The sequence below is a fragment of the Lepidochelys olivacea genome (assembly GCF_965140295.1).
Source record: "Lepidochelys olivacea isolate rLepOli2 genome assembly, chromosome: 15".
In the NCBI taxonomy this organism is placed as follows: Eukaryota; Metazoa; Chordata; order Testudines; family Cheloniidae; genus Lepidochelys; species Lepidochelys olivacea.
In genome coordinates, this window is record NC_140425.1 from 28,074,157 (window position 1) to 28,089,629 (window position 15,473).

A 15,473-nucleotide genomic window follows, 5' to 3' on the forward strand; every position below is an offset into this window, starting at 1 on the left:
GCATGGCCCCCTAAGGTATTACTGATCTACTATATAAACATAGGGTGGTCACATACAGATGTTAGTCACTAAAATTCAAGTTAAAATAAATGTGGGTTCTTTTGATTTCCTAAAAATTATTCCATGATTTGTCAAAACAGCATTATTACCTACAAAGAGCCAAGCAGGAAACTCGATCCTTGTCAACTCAGGTCTTTACAATACCACCATTTGATTAAACAATGGAACAAAAACAAAATTTTGATTGTTGGTATATCACATTCAAACATTAAATACAAAAAAATGGCCCCTACATTTGTTCTACTCTTAATATTTTGGTAGTCAATCAACTTTTGCCCTGAATCAAACAGAAAAATGGGATTCTACCAAAAAATTCTGCCAGGATATCCCCTTCCCTTTATCTCCCAGCCTTGCCGTTTTCGTATTAGACGCTGATTTCTCAGTGCTGTATATCTGTGATATTTATTTCATGTTTAAAAGAAAAAGAAACTGCTTTTTTTTCCCCTCTAACAGTTTTCCAAGTAAGGGAGGTCTCTGTGCCAAGGAAGACACTGTGGAACCTCCAATTTGGGAATATGTGTGTACATTTGCTGTGCTTGAATACATATGTATATTTGCTGTGTTTTTTAAAAAAATGAATGCCATATACCTTGCATGCACAGGTACTTACACTGAACAGTTCTTACTCCTTGCAGGCACTGAATTTGCATTTTGTGAGCTGGATAAAACCTAGCTTGCATACATTGCAGCAAGATTATGTGACCTGCTCTTAACACATTCTATGCAGTTTAACTTCTCACCTAACCAACAGGTCTAACACATGTCTGCCCACCATTAATGAAAACTGCATTGCACCAGAAAGGATCATTATCACAGGCAGTCCATTTTCTTTAAACATGGGAGTCTAAATAGAACGACTAAATACAGCATCTGGAAACTCATGCTGGCACTTGGCTGTGCAAAACAGACATTTACACACCTGCCTGCATGATCTGAGCATCCACCTGTGGGATTCAGATGTTCTACTAAAATGTCCACATTTGAAAATTGTGCCCAGAGTAGATAGTCAAAAAACCTTGCATCTGCTCCCATTGTAGGGGAAACAAACACTTTAAACAGTAAAACAACATGTCATTAAGGAAACTAAGTGCATTGCAAGGTAGAGTATAAGTAATCCAAAGTGTTCACCAGAGCTGAGACCTCATAAACTCAGCACAAATGTAGCTGGCAAATCTGAACCCAGATGCTGTCAAATGTTGCTGAGAGAGATGCAACTGATTGCTGCTGCATCGTTCCAAACATTCCCTAAGTTGTGTGTTATACAGCACTGTACTTCTAAAAAACCAAAACCTAGATGCGAGAACAACATTCAACCTCAGGGCATTATAGTATGGGAGAATCCTTTTTCCTTTTGGTTTGGTTACATATCAGAAAGAAGAGATCATGTCACTTATCACTATTACAGAACACAAGGGAAATTAGCCATGCTAAAATATATGCTAATAAAGGAACTCAAATTTTTCCAAGAGAGCACTGCAGGAAACAAAATTTGCAAAGAATTGACTTACAAACAGGAAGCCGCCTTCCACCCCTCAGCCTTCAAAAGGTTTTCAGCCACATGCCTGGGAATATTAAAGACATCATTGCTCAACATTTGTTGACAGATTCTGAGCTTCACCAAATTTAGTTGTTACCAATGTTAATTCAATGTGAAAGACAAGGCAGTAATGCATGCAGTGCTCCCATTATGTATATCAATCTTTAATATTCAATTTGAGTTCCTAATTGCCTCACTATCAATGTTCCAACCCACAGCAAATCCCTCCATGCCTCTGTAATTCACTATTTGCCTGAGATGGCTCTGCTTTCTAAACCTTCAAAAGTAAGAGCTACCATATATAGTAATAGATATTGTACAAAGGTCTATGGTGCCTTTTGCTGTAGAAGTAAATCTAAGATTGACAGTGGTTCAAAACTTTCTTAAATGTGCTTTATGCACATTTATGACCTTCCTAGATATTTACTAGTTGTAATAGATGTGAACTGTATGATGTACATGCCCATACCTTTTCCCATTGTATATCCATAGGTCAAATGAACTTTTAAAAAAAATAATTATGAAGCCAAAAGTTATCTGTGATCAGTTTACAATTTACTATCTAATGTATCTTCTGCCGGGGGACTAAATCCTGCACCAGCAGGGGGATGGACTGAATAATCTAATAGACGTTTTCCAGCTCTAACTTCTATGATTAATAATTTACTATCCACTGAATACATTTTTAATTATTCCTGTACAGTGAGAAAAATTCTCTCTGGAATATGATAGTTTCTACAGTTCAAAGTGAAATTATTTTAGAGACTTACACAAAAAACTAAAAAAAACCAAGCACATGCGAGGCACGTTCTCCCCTAGAAAGTATTAGTTTCTTCCACTATATCTATTAAAAAAATCATTATATCTTCTACTCGCATTGAATCATTCTCATCGTAATATTTTAAAACAATTTTTTAATTCATTTGGGAAAAAAATTAATTTATCAATTTTAAATTTTAACTTTAGGTTCCAGAAAACAGAATCAGTAGTAAATACCATCATCTGTGAGTGACCACCTTACGTATATATTTTGAATGCTTGTATATTCATACAGGTTCAAATACATTAATGTGACTAAATCTAGATCAGCTGAGAATAGCTTAACATTTATTCTCCTTCGGTAATACTGAATCTATAACACCCCTAAGCCAAAATGATGAACCTTTGCAGTTACCCAAGCTAGTCTAGCAGAGAGCTAAACGAGCTTGGCCTATTTGACTAGCTGTTAATTGGCCTCTAGGAAAGGCAGACTGCAAAATGAAAATCTCTACAAACTCCAAGGCTAGAGAATAATTGTTTACCTCAACTGCACATTAGAAGCTGTTTCCAACAATAGACGTGTTTTATATTACTCCTTAAAAACTATTTTAAATGGCTATAACCCTCTTTAAAAATCTCCCAGGGATATGAGAAATTAAGATAGAATAAGCATGACAAGTGTACAAGCTAGGGGGTTTTATTGGGCTCTAAATCAGCATTACCGTTTCAGCGATGTATTATCCTTGTCTTAGCTGCTAAGACAATAACTGCACCTAGCATAAAAATGGTTTTGAATACCAGCAATCAAAGATGATTAAGCATTATACAGCAGGTTTAAACACAGTGAAACCTCTGTAAAATTGCTCTGTGCAAAATCAAGAGGGGAAACACACCCAGATTACACTTTGATCTGAGTGTGGCAATTACTTTGTGAATCACATCGTGTAATTTACTTCTGTGTTACACACAATGGAAAGATCAATACTCAGGAGAAACCCATCTGCAGTCTGTTCACTGGCGAACTCGCTTTCAAGTACATTAAACACGATCTGGCTATACCACTCAGTGAGGATTATTCAAATAAAGAAGAAATTACAATATTTGTTCCACAAAGTAAACTGAATAGTACATTCTGGCATTCTGTTCATTTTGAAAACATTTACTCTTAAGAGAAACTTGTATAATGATTTCAGGATTTTTTTAATCACCATTTTACAAAAAACATATGTATTTTTATTTTCTCTGTCACATTTTATTGCAGGTCAATTCATTAGCATAGGGTTGCATACACACCTTTGTTATTGTAGGATTACCTGTAAGCATTTGATTGTTTACATGTCTTTGTTATTGTAGGATTGCTCAGGAATGCTGAATTGAGTATAATACATTGTTATCATATAGCTGCATTGAGTGCTGAGTTTGTTGCTGTAGGGTTGTTTGATTTCTAGGCCATTGGCAGACTTTTTTTATTTTTTTCCTTTTAAGCACTGAAACATTTATTTAGGGGGAAAATGATAAAGAATTACATGTACTTTGCAGAAACAATCTTAGACGAAACCTACAAAATTAAAGGTTAAAATGTGGGCTTCCAATTTGGAAAGCATCCTTTTCCAAACAACAATTTAAGGGAGATTTTCAAAGTTAAAATGGCAGGTAGGTGTCCAACTTCTCAGTGCAAGTTAGACACCTAACTGCTCGCTGGGACTTGGCCAATGTCTCCCTTAGTGTAATACTGATGAACATTTGAAAAGTCAAGAGCCACCCAAACTGCCTTGGAAGAAAGAACCTGATTTTCAGAGGTGCTGAGCATCCACCACTCTGATTGAAGTCAATAGGAGCAGTGAGTGCTCAACTCCCTAGGAAAGTAATGCTCCTACTCTTCTATTGCTGCAGTAATATTATCGGTCTCTTTTCCATCTTCTCCATGGCTTTCTATGTAATTCATTCACACGCTGTTTCTGGTTTACATCTTTCCTCCATAGCCCTCTTCTTCCCCTTGTCTACGCCACTGGTGACAGGTCTACTGTCCTCATCCCCCAGATTTCTAGATTTTCTCCTCTCATTTACATCCAGGCTCCAATATACCCCTGCCAATCTTTCTGCTACAATCTCTCTAAAATCCTTCCTTTCTGCTCTACCACGAATACCATTCGCTAGGCCTTGTTCACCTCTGGCCTTGATTACGACAACCTCCTTCTCTGTGGCTTCCCTAGAGTTCATCTTACCTCCCCCTTTGGTTTACTCTAAATGCTGTTGCTAAGATCAGCTTCTCCTCCTAGCACTCCCCTATTCAAATCCGTCCACTGCCTTTTACATCAAGTTTATGCTTCTCATGCTCCCCATCAAGGCCATGCACAATTCCACTCCTGCCTTCGTCTCTGTTCTTGATTCCTCCTACACCCACTCTCACGCCCTTCGTTCTGCCCAGATCTCCCTTTTAACTGCCCCTTTCTGCCATGCCACCTCTCCCGCTGAGAATTCCTTCCTATGTGCCAAATACTCCCTCTCTCCAAATTCCTCCAGGAAACCAATACCTTTCATCAATGCTTAGCAATACAAGACCTGTCAGCCTTTGTATCCCCTGGAAAGTAATAGAGTAGCGTCCTGGTGTCCGAACACTGGAATGAGAGAGGCTGCATGGAAAAAGGCTTTTCATGCTGGTGAGGAAATGGTGTAGAGTCACTAAGCAAAATGTGCACAATTGAAGCCGAGGCCCTCACCCTGCATATTGTGTCTCTGTTAGAAGTGTTTAATTTAGACTGAAATCCCTAGGGGCAGGGATCATGCCCTCTTGTAGGAATGAACAGCACTGAGAATACTGCTCGTTTTCAATAAATTACAGTATTAAATAGACCTTTTCTATATGGGAAAGATTTACTAGTTATTCTAGTATAACTAACACACACCCTCTCTCTCAGTGTAGACACTTATTCCAGTATAAGAGTGGTTTATTTCAGTTCAGCTTAAATCCCTTCCCAAGTGATATAACCTAAAATGAACAAAGCCAATCTTACACTGGAATGAGGGTGTCCACACAGGGGGTTATACCAGTATAACTGTATCAGGACTGTATATAAGAACGACCAGACTGGGTCAGACCAAAGGTCCATCTAGCCCATTATCTTGTCGTCTGACAGCGACCAATGCCAGGTACCCCAGAGGGAATGAACAGAACAGGTAATCATCAAGTGATCCATCCACTGTCATCCATTCCCAGCTTCTGGCAAACAGAGGCTAGAGACACCATCCTTGCCTATCCTGGCTAATAGCCACTGATGGACCTATCCTCCATGAATTTATCTAGCTCTTTTTTGAACCCTGTTATAGTCTTGGCCTTCACAACATCCTCAGGCAAGGAACTTACATAAACTGATGTTTGAATATCTACATTACAATACTGTGGCGGGCTATCCACAAAAAAAAAAAAAACAAAAAACAAAAGAAAAAACACACACACACACACACACGGCAACTAAAACAGAATCACACTTCTGAGATTTTTATGAGTCTTATTTTATCTAGCTACAAAATAATTATAGCTATTAAGTAACTAGGATCCTAACCAAAGGCCCAGTTCTCACCCTCCAAGCGTAGAACTCACACAGTCACTTACTCCATGATCTGATACTCTCTCCACTATGTGGGTGTTTTGGCCATATGTGTGGACTCAATGCACGCCCCGCCCTCCACAATTCCCAAAGTTTCTCCTGCACTAGCGCGGAGCTGCTGTGGAAGAAAGCTCTGCAGAGTGCAAACAATGAGTAATGTAGTTCCCTTGTGCAGCTTTTGTATGGCTCCCCCATCCCACTCTGGGAGCAGAACCATGTTAGTTCCATTAGTTCTCTGGTCTTCTTCGCTCACACCAGGAGGGGAAAGTGTACCCTAAAGGGCAATGTACCTCCATGCAAAAAGGAAAGAAGTTTACACTGGCGGTTCTCAACTAGGGGTCTGGGACAACCTGGGGGGCCACAAGCAGGTTTCTGGGGTGCCACCAAGCAGAGCTGGCATTAGACTTGCTGGGGCCCAGGGCAGCAAGTCAAAGCCCCATCAAATGCGGCTGAAGCACAGGGCCCAATACCCTGCCACCCGGAACTGAAGCCTGCACAACTTAGCTTCACGGGGCACCCTGTGGCATGGGGCCCAGGCAATCGCCCTGCTTGCTACCCCCTAATGCTAGCCCTGGCTTTTATATGCAGAAAAATAGTTGTTGGCGCACAGGTGGGCTGTAGAATTTTTATAGCAGGTTGCGGGGGGGGAAGGGGGGTGTCTCAGAAAGAAAAAGGTTGAGAACCCCTGGTTTACACTACAGGGGGTCAACAGGGGGACATAAAACCAGACAAGAGACTCAACAGTGACTAGTCAATGGGAACTGGGGGCAAATAGGTGAGCAAATCCCACCAAGAAAAGCCAACTTGGAGGGTCTTGTTGCGTGGCATTTACCTTTCTTGTTCCAACCACTGTGATATGGAGATACCGCTAGTTCTCATCTTTCAGAAAGGGACATGAAAAGGATTTTATACATGATACTGTCACAAGGAACTGCATGCTTAGAAAGAGAATCAAGCATCCTTACCCTTGTTCTGTCCTCAATTTCATAGATGCGAAGCTGCATGGGAACATTAAAGCTATGCAGGATATTTCCACCAAACACGAGAGAATCTACTGGAGTATAAACTGCATGTATCCATCCTAAAGAGGAAAAGCAAAGAACTGAGAATGCCTCATGCTATGTAGGATCACAAATGACTTTACAATCAATCACAAATTCTCATAGACCACCAGGAGGAATACAGATATTATTAGTCCCATTCTACAGACAGAGAAACTGAGGCACAGAGATTAAATGACTTGCTCAAGGTCACACTTCAAGACTGTTGTAATAGCAAGACAGTGTTTGTATGTGTGTATAGTATAACAACTCTGGAGACTGAATTCCTCTATTTAGCCACAGAACAGAGACAACATGGGTGGAGGCTAAGCAAGCTTCCCTTATGCTGCTGCAACAATGTGAGTCAACCACAACCCATAGATGAGAAGGAAGTTCACTCTCCATAGCCCATTCGGCTCTTAGTCTCTCTTCTGACATCACCAAACAGGGGCACAAATCATGTTAACAGTGGTGGCAGATCTGTGATGTGCAGATGGATTGAGACACACCAAACTTATATCACACAAGCCCCCAAACAGCCATCAGACAGTAGCAACTTCAGGTCACTACCAGCCATCCTGTAGAGATGAAAGCTCCATATCCCATTACCAATTCTTCGAAACAACTGAAAATCTTTTTACTTGGCAAGTCCTTAGTGTTTCTCCCACTACAGCTGATGAGATTGCTAACAACTCAGTCGTGCAAGGAAAGTTCCCTTAATTGACTCCAAAGGGAGGAGAGGATGCTCACCATCCAATCAGATCAAGCCATAGCAGTTCAGGCAGCTGGCTTCTCTGCATTCCTTCCTCTGCACTGTTTGCCTGTCACGTGATTAGCTGACGCATGGGATACACAGGACTCTAGACTCTGATCTCAGCAGTGACAAAGGAATTGATCCTACTAATGATCTGGGACCCCAGGAATTTGTAACATTAATTCTTGTTTTAAATCATAAGCATTTCAATTAATAAACCAGAAAGCAGGGGCATAAGGGGCTGTCAATTTCTTCCAAACTGTGCACTGCTTCCCATTAAAGCTGGGGAGGTTTTCATTCGTCTCAGGATCAGCGAGGCAGCAGGAAAATGCAACCTGGGCCTACAGGGTGAACTCTCCCGCCACAAGGCACAAAAGCATTTCCCCTGGTAGAGCTTGCAGACCTGCTGGGTTATGCTTCGGAAGCCCTTGAACCATCATATATGACAGGACACTGGCTCACAGTGCTTTCACTGAGAAGCATTCAGTAGTTGAGGGACCGAGAAAAAACTCAAGTTAAAATTTTCTCTCCGGGAACACGAAGCCTGGTTCTTGATACCTTTTTCTGACTTTACGAATCTAATTCCACATGATGAATCTAATGAAGCGAAAATTACAGGTGCCCAATGGCAACTCTGGGTTATTATTGCATCTTTCTTACAATAGGTATAGTAAATTCCATCACTGACTCACTCACAATCAACAAGGAAGTTTGTCACTCCAAATCAGTCTAGCTTCTTTCCTTCCTCACAGGGCAACTACTACAAGAAATAATACCCGAGTCTGGGATATGCATATATAAAAAACTGCTGAGTAAGTAGGGTAACCTAGCAATCAAAGCAATAGATTGGGAAACAGGACTCCTGTGTTCTGTTCACTGCTCACCCACAGGCTCTGTGTACACTTGGGAAGTCACCTAACTTCTCTGTGCTTCACTTTCCCCACCTGGAAAAGAGGGACAACACTTATAAACTGGCTTGGATGAAAGCTGCAATTGATAGTGCCCACGAAATTTACAAAACCACAACTGAGTAAAGAAGATTTTGACATCTCTAATGGTCTTTTGCAGCACGACTATAAAGCCTCTTCACAAGCAGATCAGTGCACCATATCACATTAAATATATCACTTAAACATATAAATGTAATTTAAAAGCTTTCCATAGCCATATGGAGGTGTGAGAAAGAGAGGGATCCTAAATAAAGTTATGGAGCTTGGAGTTAATTGCTTTTACCAGATGATCAAAGATTCACATGACATAAGGGAAAGGGTTGGGACTGTGCGTAAAAAATTAAGCTGCTACCAAGTCTCAGAAACTGACATGTTGGGTAGAATGGGGTAGTATCTGGCAACTCAGGGTCAACCTACTCTGATGAGGTAGGTATAATTATTTCCATTTTATAGATAGGGAAACTGAGGCTCAAAAAGATCACAGTGAAGCAGTGTCAGAGATGGGAATAGAACCCATGAGTCCTGACTCCCAGTCCTCTGATCTAACCATTAGAATCTTAGAATATCAGGGTTGGAAGGGACCTCAGGAGGTCATCTAGTCCAACCCCCTGCTCAAAGCAGGACCCATCCCCCAATTAATCATCCCAGTCAGGGCTTTGTTAGGCAACACTCCTCTCCTCACAATACATCGCACCACACTGAACTGTACACACTGGATTTGATTGCTTTATTAAGGAATTTTATAGTGCTGTCAATTGTTCTAGGTTATTTAAAAAATCTGTTGTCAGAGATTTACGACTGTAATGTAAAAATTCACTGAGCTGAAAAAACTGTTACTAACCTTTCCATAACTGTTGTTCTCCAAGATGCGCTGCACATGTGCCTTCCACTGTGGGTGTTTGCACACTCCAGTCCACAGTGCTCAGAGAATTTTCACCCTCAGCAGCATCCGACGGAGCAGCCTGAGCATGCCCTCTGCTGTCTCGTGCATATCACACAAGCATAAAGGGTCAAGCCAACCCAGACACACCCCGCCCCCCTCCGGAGTTCCTTCCTACTGGAATTACTCCAATAGCAATGGGAAGGAGGGTTTATCGTGTTTTGCATGTGCAAAACATCTAAAAGAACAGCAGTTACAGAAAGGTCAGTGATCATTTCTTCTTCTGCGAGTGACTGCACATGTCCATTCTACTGTAGGTGACTCACAAGCAATTTTATTTGGAGGCAGTATTGGAATCTATTTGAACAAGGACTGGAAGACCACTTGTCCAAATTTAGAATCATCGGATTGTTGAGAAACTGCATAGTGCGAGGTAAACGTGTGACATGCGGACCAGGTTACTGCTTTGCAACTGTCTAATACACATGAGCCAGGCCACTTGGGCTCTAATTGAATGACCTAATATTCTATCTAACGGCTCCACAGTAGCCAAGTGGTAACATGAGCAAATACAACTGGACATCCACGCTGAAATCCTCCGTGTAGAAATTAGGCTGCCGTTCATGCTGTCCACAAATGCAATAACAACTGAAATGAAGATCTGAAAGGTTTAGTCTGTTCCACATAAAACACTGATGCTCTTCCAACATCTAGAGTCTGCAATAGCTCTTCTCCCTTGTTACCATGAGTCTTTGGAAGGAAGGTCGGTAAGTAAATTACTTGGATAATATGAAAAGAGGAGACCACTTTTGTAAGGAACCTTGGATGGGCACAAAGGTAAACTTTATCTACATAAAAAAAGTATACAGAGGATGTGATACTAATGCCCTCAACTCCCCTACTCTCCTGGCCAATGTAATGGCTATTAAAAATGCTACCTTCATTGAAAGGTGTAACAGACAGCAAGTCACTACAGGGCTGAAGGGAGGATCCATCAGCACAGTTAAGACTAAATTCAGGCTCCATGGTGGAATAAGACTCTGTATGTGTGCGAACACCTTGTCCAAGCCCTTTAAAAACCTTACAACCATTGGACTGGAAAAAAGGAAGTGTTTATCCACAGGAGGGTGAAATGCCGACATAGCTGCTAAGTGTACCCTAACTAAGCTAATCACTAATCCTTGATGTTTCAGGTACCAAAATAGTCCAGCATATGCTGAATAGAACCAAGACAGGGGAGACACCTTTCAGCCTTGACCAGACAGAAAACCTTTTCCACTTAGCGAGGTAAGCTGTCCTCATTGATGGTTTTCTACTATTCAGCAGTACCTCCTGCACCTCTCTGGAGCAGGACTCCTCCACCAATGTTATCCATGAAGTCTCCAGGCCGACTGGTGAAGAACCTTAAGGTTGGGGTGGAAGAGGTGGCTGCGATTTTGTGAAACTAAGTCTGCGTGAAGCAGGAGCAATGGGGGACTGATTGATAGGTCTGAGAACTGAGAAAAACAATGCTCATGGGGCCAAGCTGGGGCAATCACTATAAGATTTGCCTTGTTCTGTTTAGCCTTGCACAGAACTCTGAGCAGAAGAGCTATGCAGGGGAAGAGTGTACAGAGACCCGCTGACTATGGCGGTAAAAAAGCATCCATCAGCAAACCTGGGCTATGACCTGCTCTGGAGCAGAACTGGTGTCATTTTTTGTTGACCTTTGTGGCAAACAGATCCACTTAAGATGTTCCCCAGAGCTCGAAAATGGACCTTGCTATGTCTGGGTGAAGGGACCACTAATGATGGTTGATAAACAACTTCTTTATGCAATCTGCCTGTGTATCCTGAGCCCCCGGGAGCTGGGCCATCATCAGCAGTATAGAGTTACTGATGTACAACTCCCAGAGCAAGACTGCTTCCCAACAGAGTAGTGAGGACTAGACTCCTCCCTGCTTGTTTACATAAAACATGGCTGTTGTATTGTCAGTCAGCATCAATACGTCCCTCATCCTGATGCAAGGAAGGAATGCCATGCAAGCTACACTGACAGTCCGCAGCTCCCTGATGTTTATGTGCAGACTGCGATCTTAGGGAGACCAGAGACTTGGTGTCTGCAGGTGTCCTACATAAGCACCCCATCCCAGATCCGAGGCATCTGTGACTAAGATAAGCACGTTCACCCCACCTTAGCACAACTCCCCCACATGCACTGGTTGGGTCTAACCACCAAATCTTGGGAAGATAAGATGCAATTTTGTATGTGCACTAACATACCTACATGGTGCCTTCTTGGAGAATGTATCTCTGCCACCAAGCCCTAAAGGGATCTGAAGCACTGTCTGGAGTAATGGACCACGTAAGCGCACACGGCCAAGTGCCCCAGAAGTCTTACCATGGAGAGAGATAAGCCTTCAAGTCCAGAAAGAGGCTTTGCAGTGCAAGAAACCTCATCTGTGGTAGCAAAGCCCTGGCCATTGTGGAGTCCAGGACCACTCCAATAAATTTTATTTTCAGTATCAGAGACAGGACTGACTTGTCTGTGTTGATTAACAGGCTGAGCATGTTGAAGGTGGACCAGATTATGCAGACACTGGACACCACCTGCAACCTGGACCAACTTCTTATCAGCCAGTCATCCAGGTAAGGGCACACACAACAGCCCCCCCCCCCCCATCTCCAGAGGAAAGCTGCTACCACTACCATATGGTCTGTAAATAAAAGAGGAGCAACTGAGAAACCAAAGAAGTTGGGCTGTGAACTGATAATGGCAGCCCCAGATGGTGAAACTTAGAAATGTTCTGTGGCCCTGATAAATTGCCACATGAATGTAGGCATCCTTTAAGTTGAGAGCAGCATACCTGTCCCATCTCCAGGAAATAAGAGAAGCTAAAGTGATCATCCAGAATTTCCATATTTTTAATAACTGCCTTATATCTAAAATAGGCCAAAGATCCCCTTTTGCCTTTAGGATCAGGAAGTATTGGGAGTAAAACCCCTTTTTCCTGAAAACAGAAGGGATCTCCTCTATAGCACCTACAAAAACAAGCAATTGTACCTCTTGCAGTAATGCTTTCTTGTGAGAGAGGTCCCTGAAGAGGGAAAGAGGACAGAAATCTGGGGTAGAAATAAAAGGAAGCGAATATCCCACTTCCACCGTGCTTAGATTCCACCCATCTGTTGTGATGTAGGTCCAAGCATGATAGAAATAGGACAAACCGTTTGCAAAAATTAGAACAGAAAAGGATGGCACTCTCAGAACAGGTAGACTGCTCTTGACCTACCTATCAAAATGAGCTGTTGGAAGAAGCTGCCTGCCTCTGCAAACACCAGTGGTTGTAGAAACAGAGGGAAGTGGTGGTGGAGATCACCATTTGTAACCTCTGCTCCTTTTCTTGGATAGGTCTTGGGCTCAAGAAATAAATCCCTGAAAACACTGACACTGATGAAGACAGAATCCCTTCCACAGAGGGATTTCAGGCTCATTCTACAATCCTGAAACTGTGCAGAGTCTCGTCCATCTTTTCTGAAAAGAGCAATGACCCCTCAAAGGATAAGTCCTGCACTGGCTCTAGCAGCTCTGAAGGGAGTCCAGAAGAGTCCAACCAAAATGAGCACCTCATTGTGACGGCAGAGGCCATGCTGTACTCTGCAGAATCTGCTTCATCAAGACATGCCACCAGAGCTGTTCTGGCAACCATTTTGTCCTCCACTATCAAAGTGAGGTACTGAGGCTCCCAGATGAGGTGAAGCAAGTCTTTAAATTTCAAAAGCATATCCCACAGGGTGAAATTATAGTGTCCCAGCAAAGCTTGTTGGTTTGCAATGTGAAGCACAATCCACCTGTGGAATACAACTTCCTCCCAAATAAGTCTAGCTTCTTGTCCTCTTTATTCTTTGGGGTTGAAGCCTAGTGCCCATGTCGCTCCTATGAGCCCATCTTTCCTTTTCCTTGGCAGCTGCCACTACAAGGAAGCATAGAGGAGGGGGATTATATACATGCTTGAACCCGTGGGAGTGGACATAGCATCTTCTCTCCAGATTTAAACAGCCATTTTAGCAGTCAGGGGCAGGGAAGCTGGGCTCTGCCAAAGAATATAGGTAGGCTCTAAAAAAGCCTAATTTATTGGAAGAGCTATTCTAGTTGGGGCACAATGGAATGTCCACCAGCTTGTGGGATTTTTCCTGGACCTCCTCCAGGTGAATATCAAGAGCCATAGCCATCCTCTTTAACAGCACCTGATGAGTCTTAACATTGTCCAGAAGTGGAGAAACAGGCTCCACCACAATTGCCTTATCAGGAGATGAGGAAGAGGATGCTAACAATACTGGGGGCTGGTCCAGTTCCTAGCTCACTTGCAACTGCTGTGCAAGGGATCCCTTGGCACTGGTCTCAGTACCAACACTATCGTGCTTGTGGCAATGATGCTCCTGATGCTCAGCAGATTGAGCCGGCTGAGATGGCTGCAGAGATTTTGACTGGAGGGTGGGAACCCCATGGGTTCCAAAAGGCTCACTGATACAGCTGTAAACTCCTGTTAATCCTTGATAATCAAGGTCATACACATTGTAAGGAGAGTGATCACTTTAGATAAGCTATTACCAGCAGGAGAGTAGGGTGGGGGGAGAGAAAACCTTTTGTAGTGATAAACACCCATTTTTTCATGATTTGTGTGTATATAAACAAACATCTTCTGTATTTTCCACAGTATGCATCCGATGAAGTGAGCTGTAGCTCACAAAAGTTATGCTCAAATAAATTGGTTAGTCTCTAAGGTGCCACAAGTACTCCTTTTCTTTTTGCGAATACAGACTAACACGGCTGTTACTCTGAAACCTCTCCAACAATTGTATACTGGAGCACACAGACACCTACACTCAAAGAAGAACTTGGCTTTAGAAGCAACAGCAAGTGGAGGTGGAGGAAGAGAAAGAGAAAGAAACTATTGCTTTTGGTTCTTTCGTTTTACAGAGAATGCAAAAAAATATCAACACAGGACTTAGACCTTAAAATATATTTTTTTAATTCCACCATACAATATCAAAAGTGGCCTAGGTTGCTCAGATTATGTTCTCTCGGGGGAAATCATAGTTGAGATTGCTACTGCTTTCATTATTTCTTCCCCCATGGATTTTAGTCTCATCATATCTCCCCAGACCTCTCAATCTCAGCCTCACAAGCCCCAATAGATACTAAGGGGTCTTGTGTTAATGATCCCCAAACTCACTAGTAGTCGCCCCTGATGTGATCAGTGACTGTTCCTCTGGAGCTGTTACCTAACCATCAGGTCAATGCTCCAGTGAACAGTGCCTCAGACACAATAAATCCTTAACAGAAATATTACTGACAAGGGAGTAAATAATGCCCATTTTTGAGCCTGTCATTGAGAAAGAGCCAGTAAAGAGGGCAACAGAGAATCTGAAGATCAATTTTCAGAGGAAGCCTCTACTTTTGTGGGTAATATGCTTAAGTCCCTGCTTAAGGCCACAAATCAAGTAGTTACTTATCTTACTATAGTATCTGTGCCTGTAGTTGTTAGAAGCAAAACTGGTCCAGCTAAGGCCTTCTCGGAATATCTGGGCCCAAAACTCAGAGACCAGGCTGAAAATCAGCCCCTTTAAATACACATTTTTAATAAAACAAACAAGAAATGACACTAGTGCTGTTAACAGACTCATACCCAGTAATGAGACATTGAAATAACAGCATTAAACCCACTGAAGTCAGAAAAGAACTTCAGAGGGCAGGGTACACTCAGATCTGCTGACAAAGCACAACAGAACCGTAGGGGCAGAATGTCCTTCAGGCACATTACAGGGGGTGCGGAGGGCCAATCCAGCCACTGGAGACCAGGAAGTCAACCAGAACTTTCTGTGGGCTCCCAGGCAGTGCAAACGGG

The 15,473-nt window shown here is 42.4% G+C and overlaps 1 protein-coding gene across 2 annotated transcripts in view; it reads right to left on the bottom strand.

The window, feature by feature from the left end:
- Positions 1–15,473, bottom strand: part of KDM2B (lysine demethylase 2B) — a 171,779-nt gene that overhangs the window by 77,168 nt on the left and 79,138 nt on the right. For both annotated transcript variants that reach the window (XM_084649458.1, XM_084649457.1), the window contains exon 9: positions 6,930–7,045. In XM_084649458.1, the coding sequence (XP_084505584.1) occupies positions 6,930–7,045 (116 nt within the window). The remainder of the gene's footprint in view (positions 1–6,929; positions 7,046–15,473) is intronic.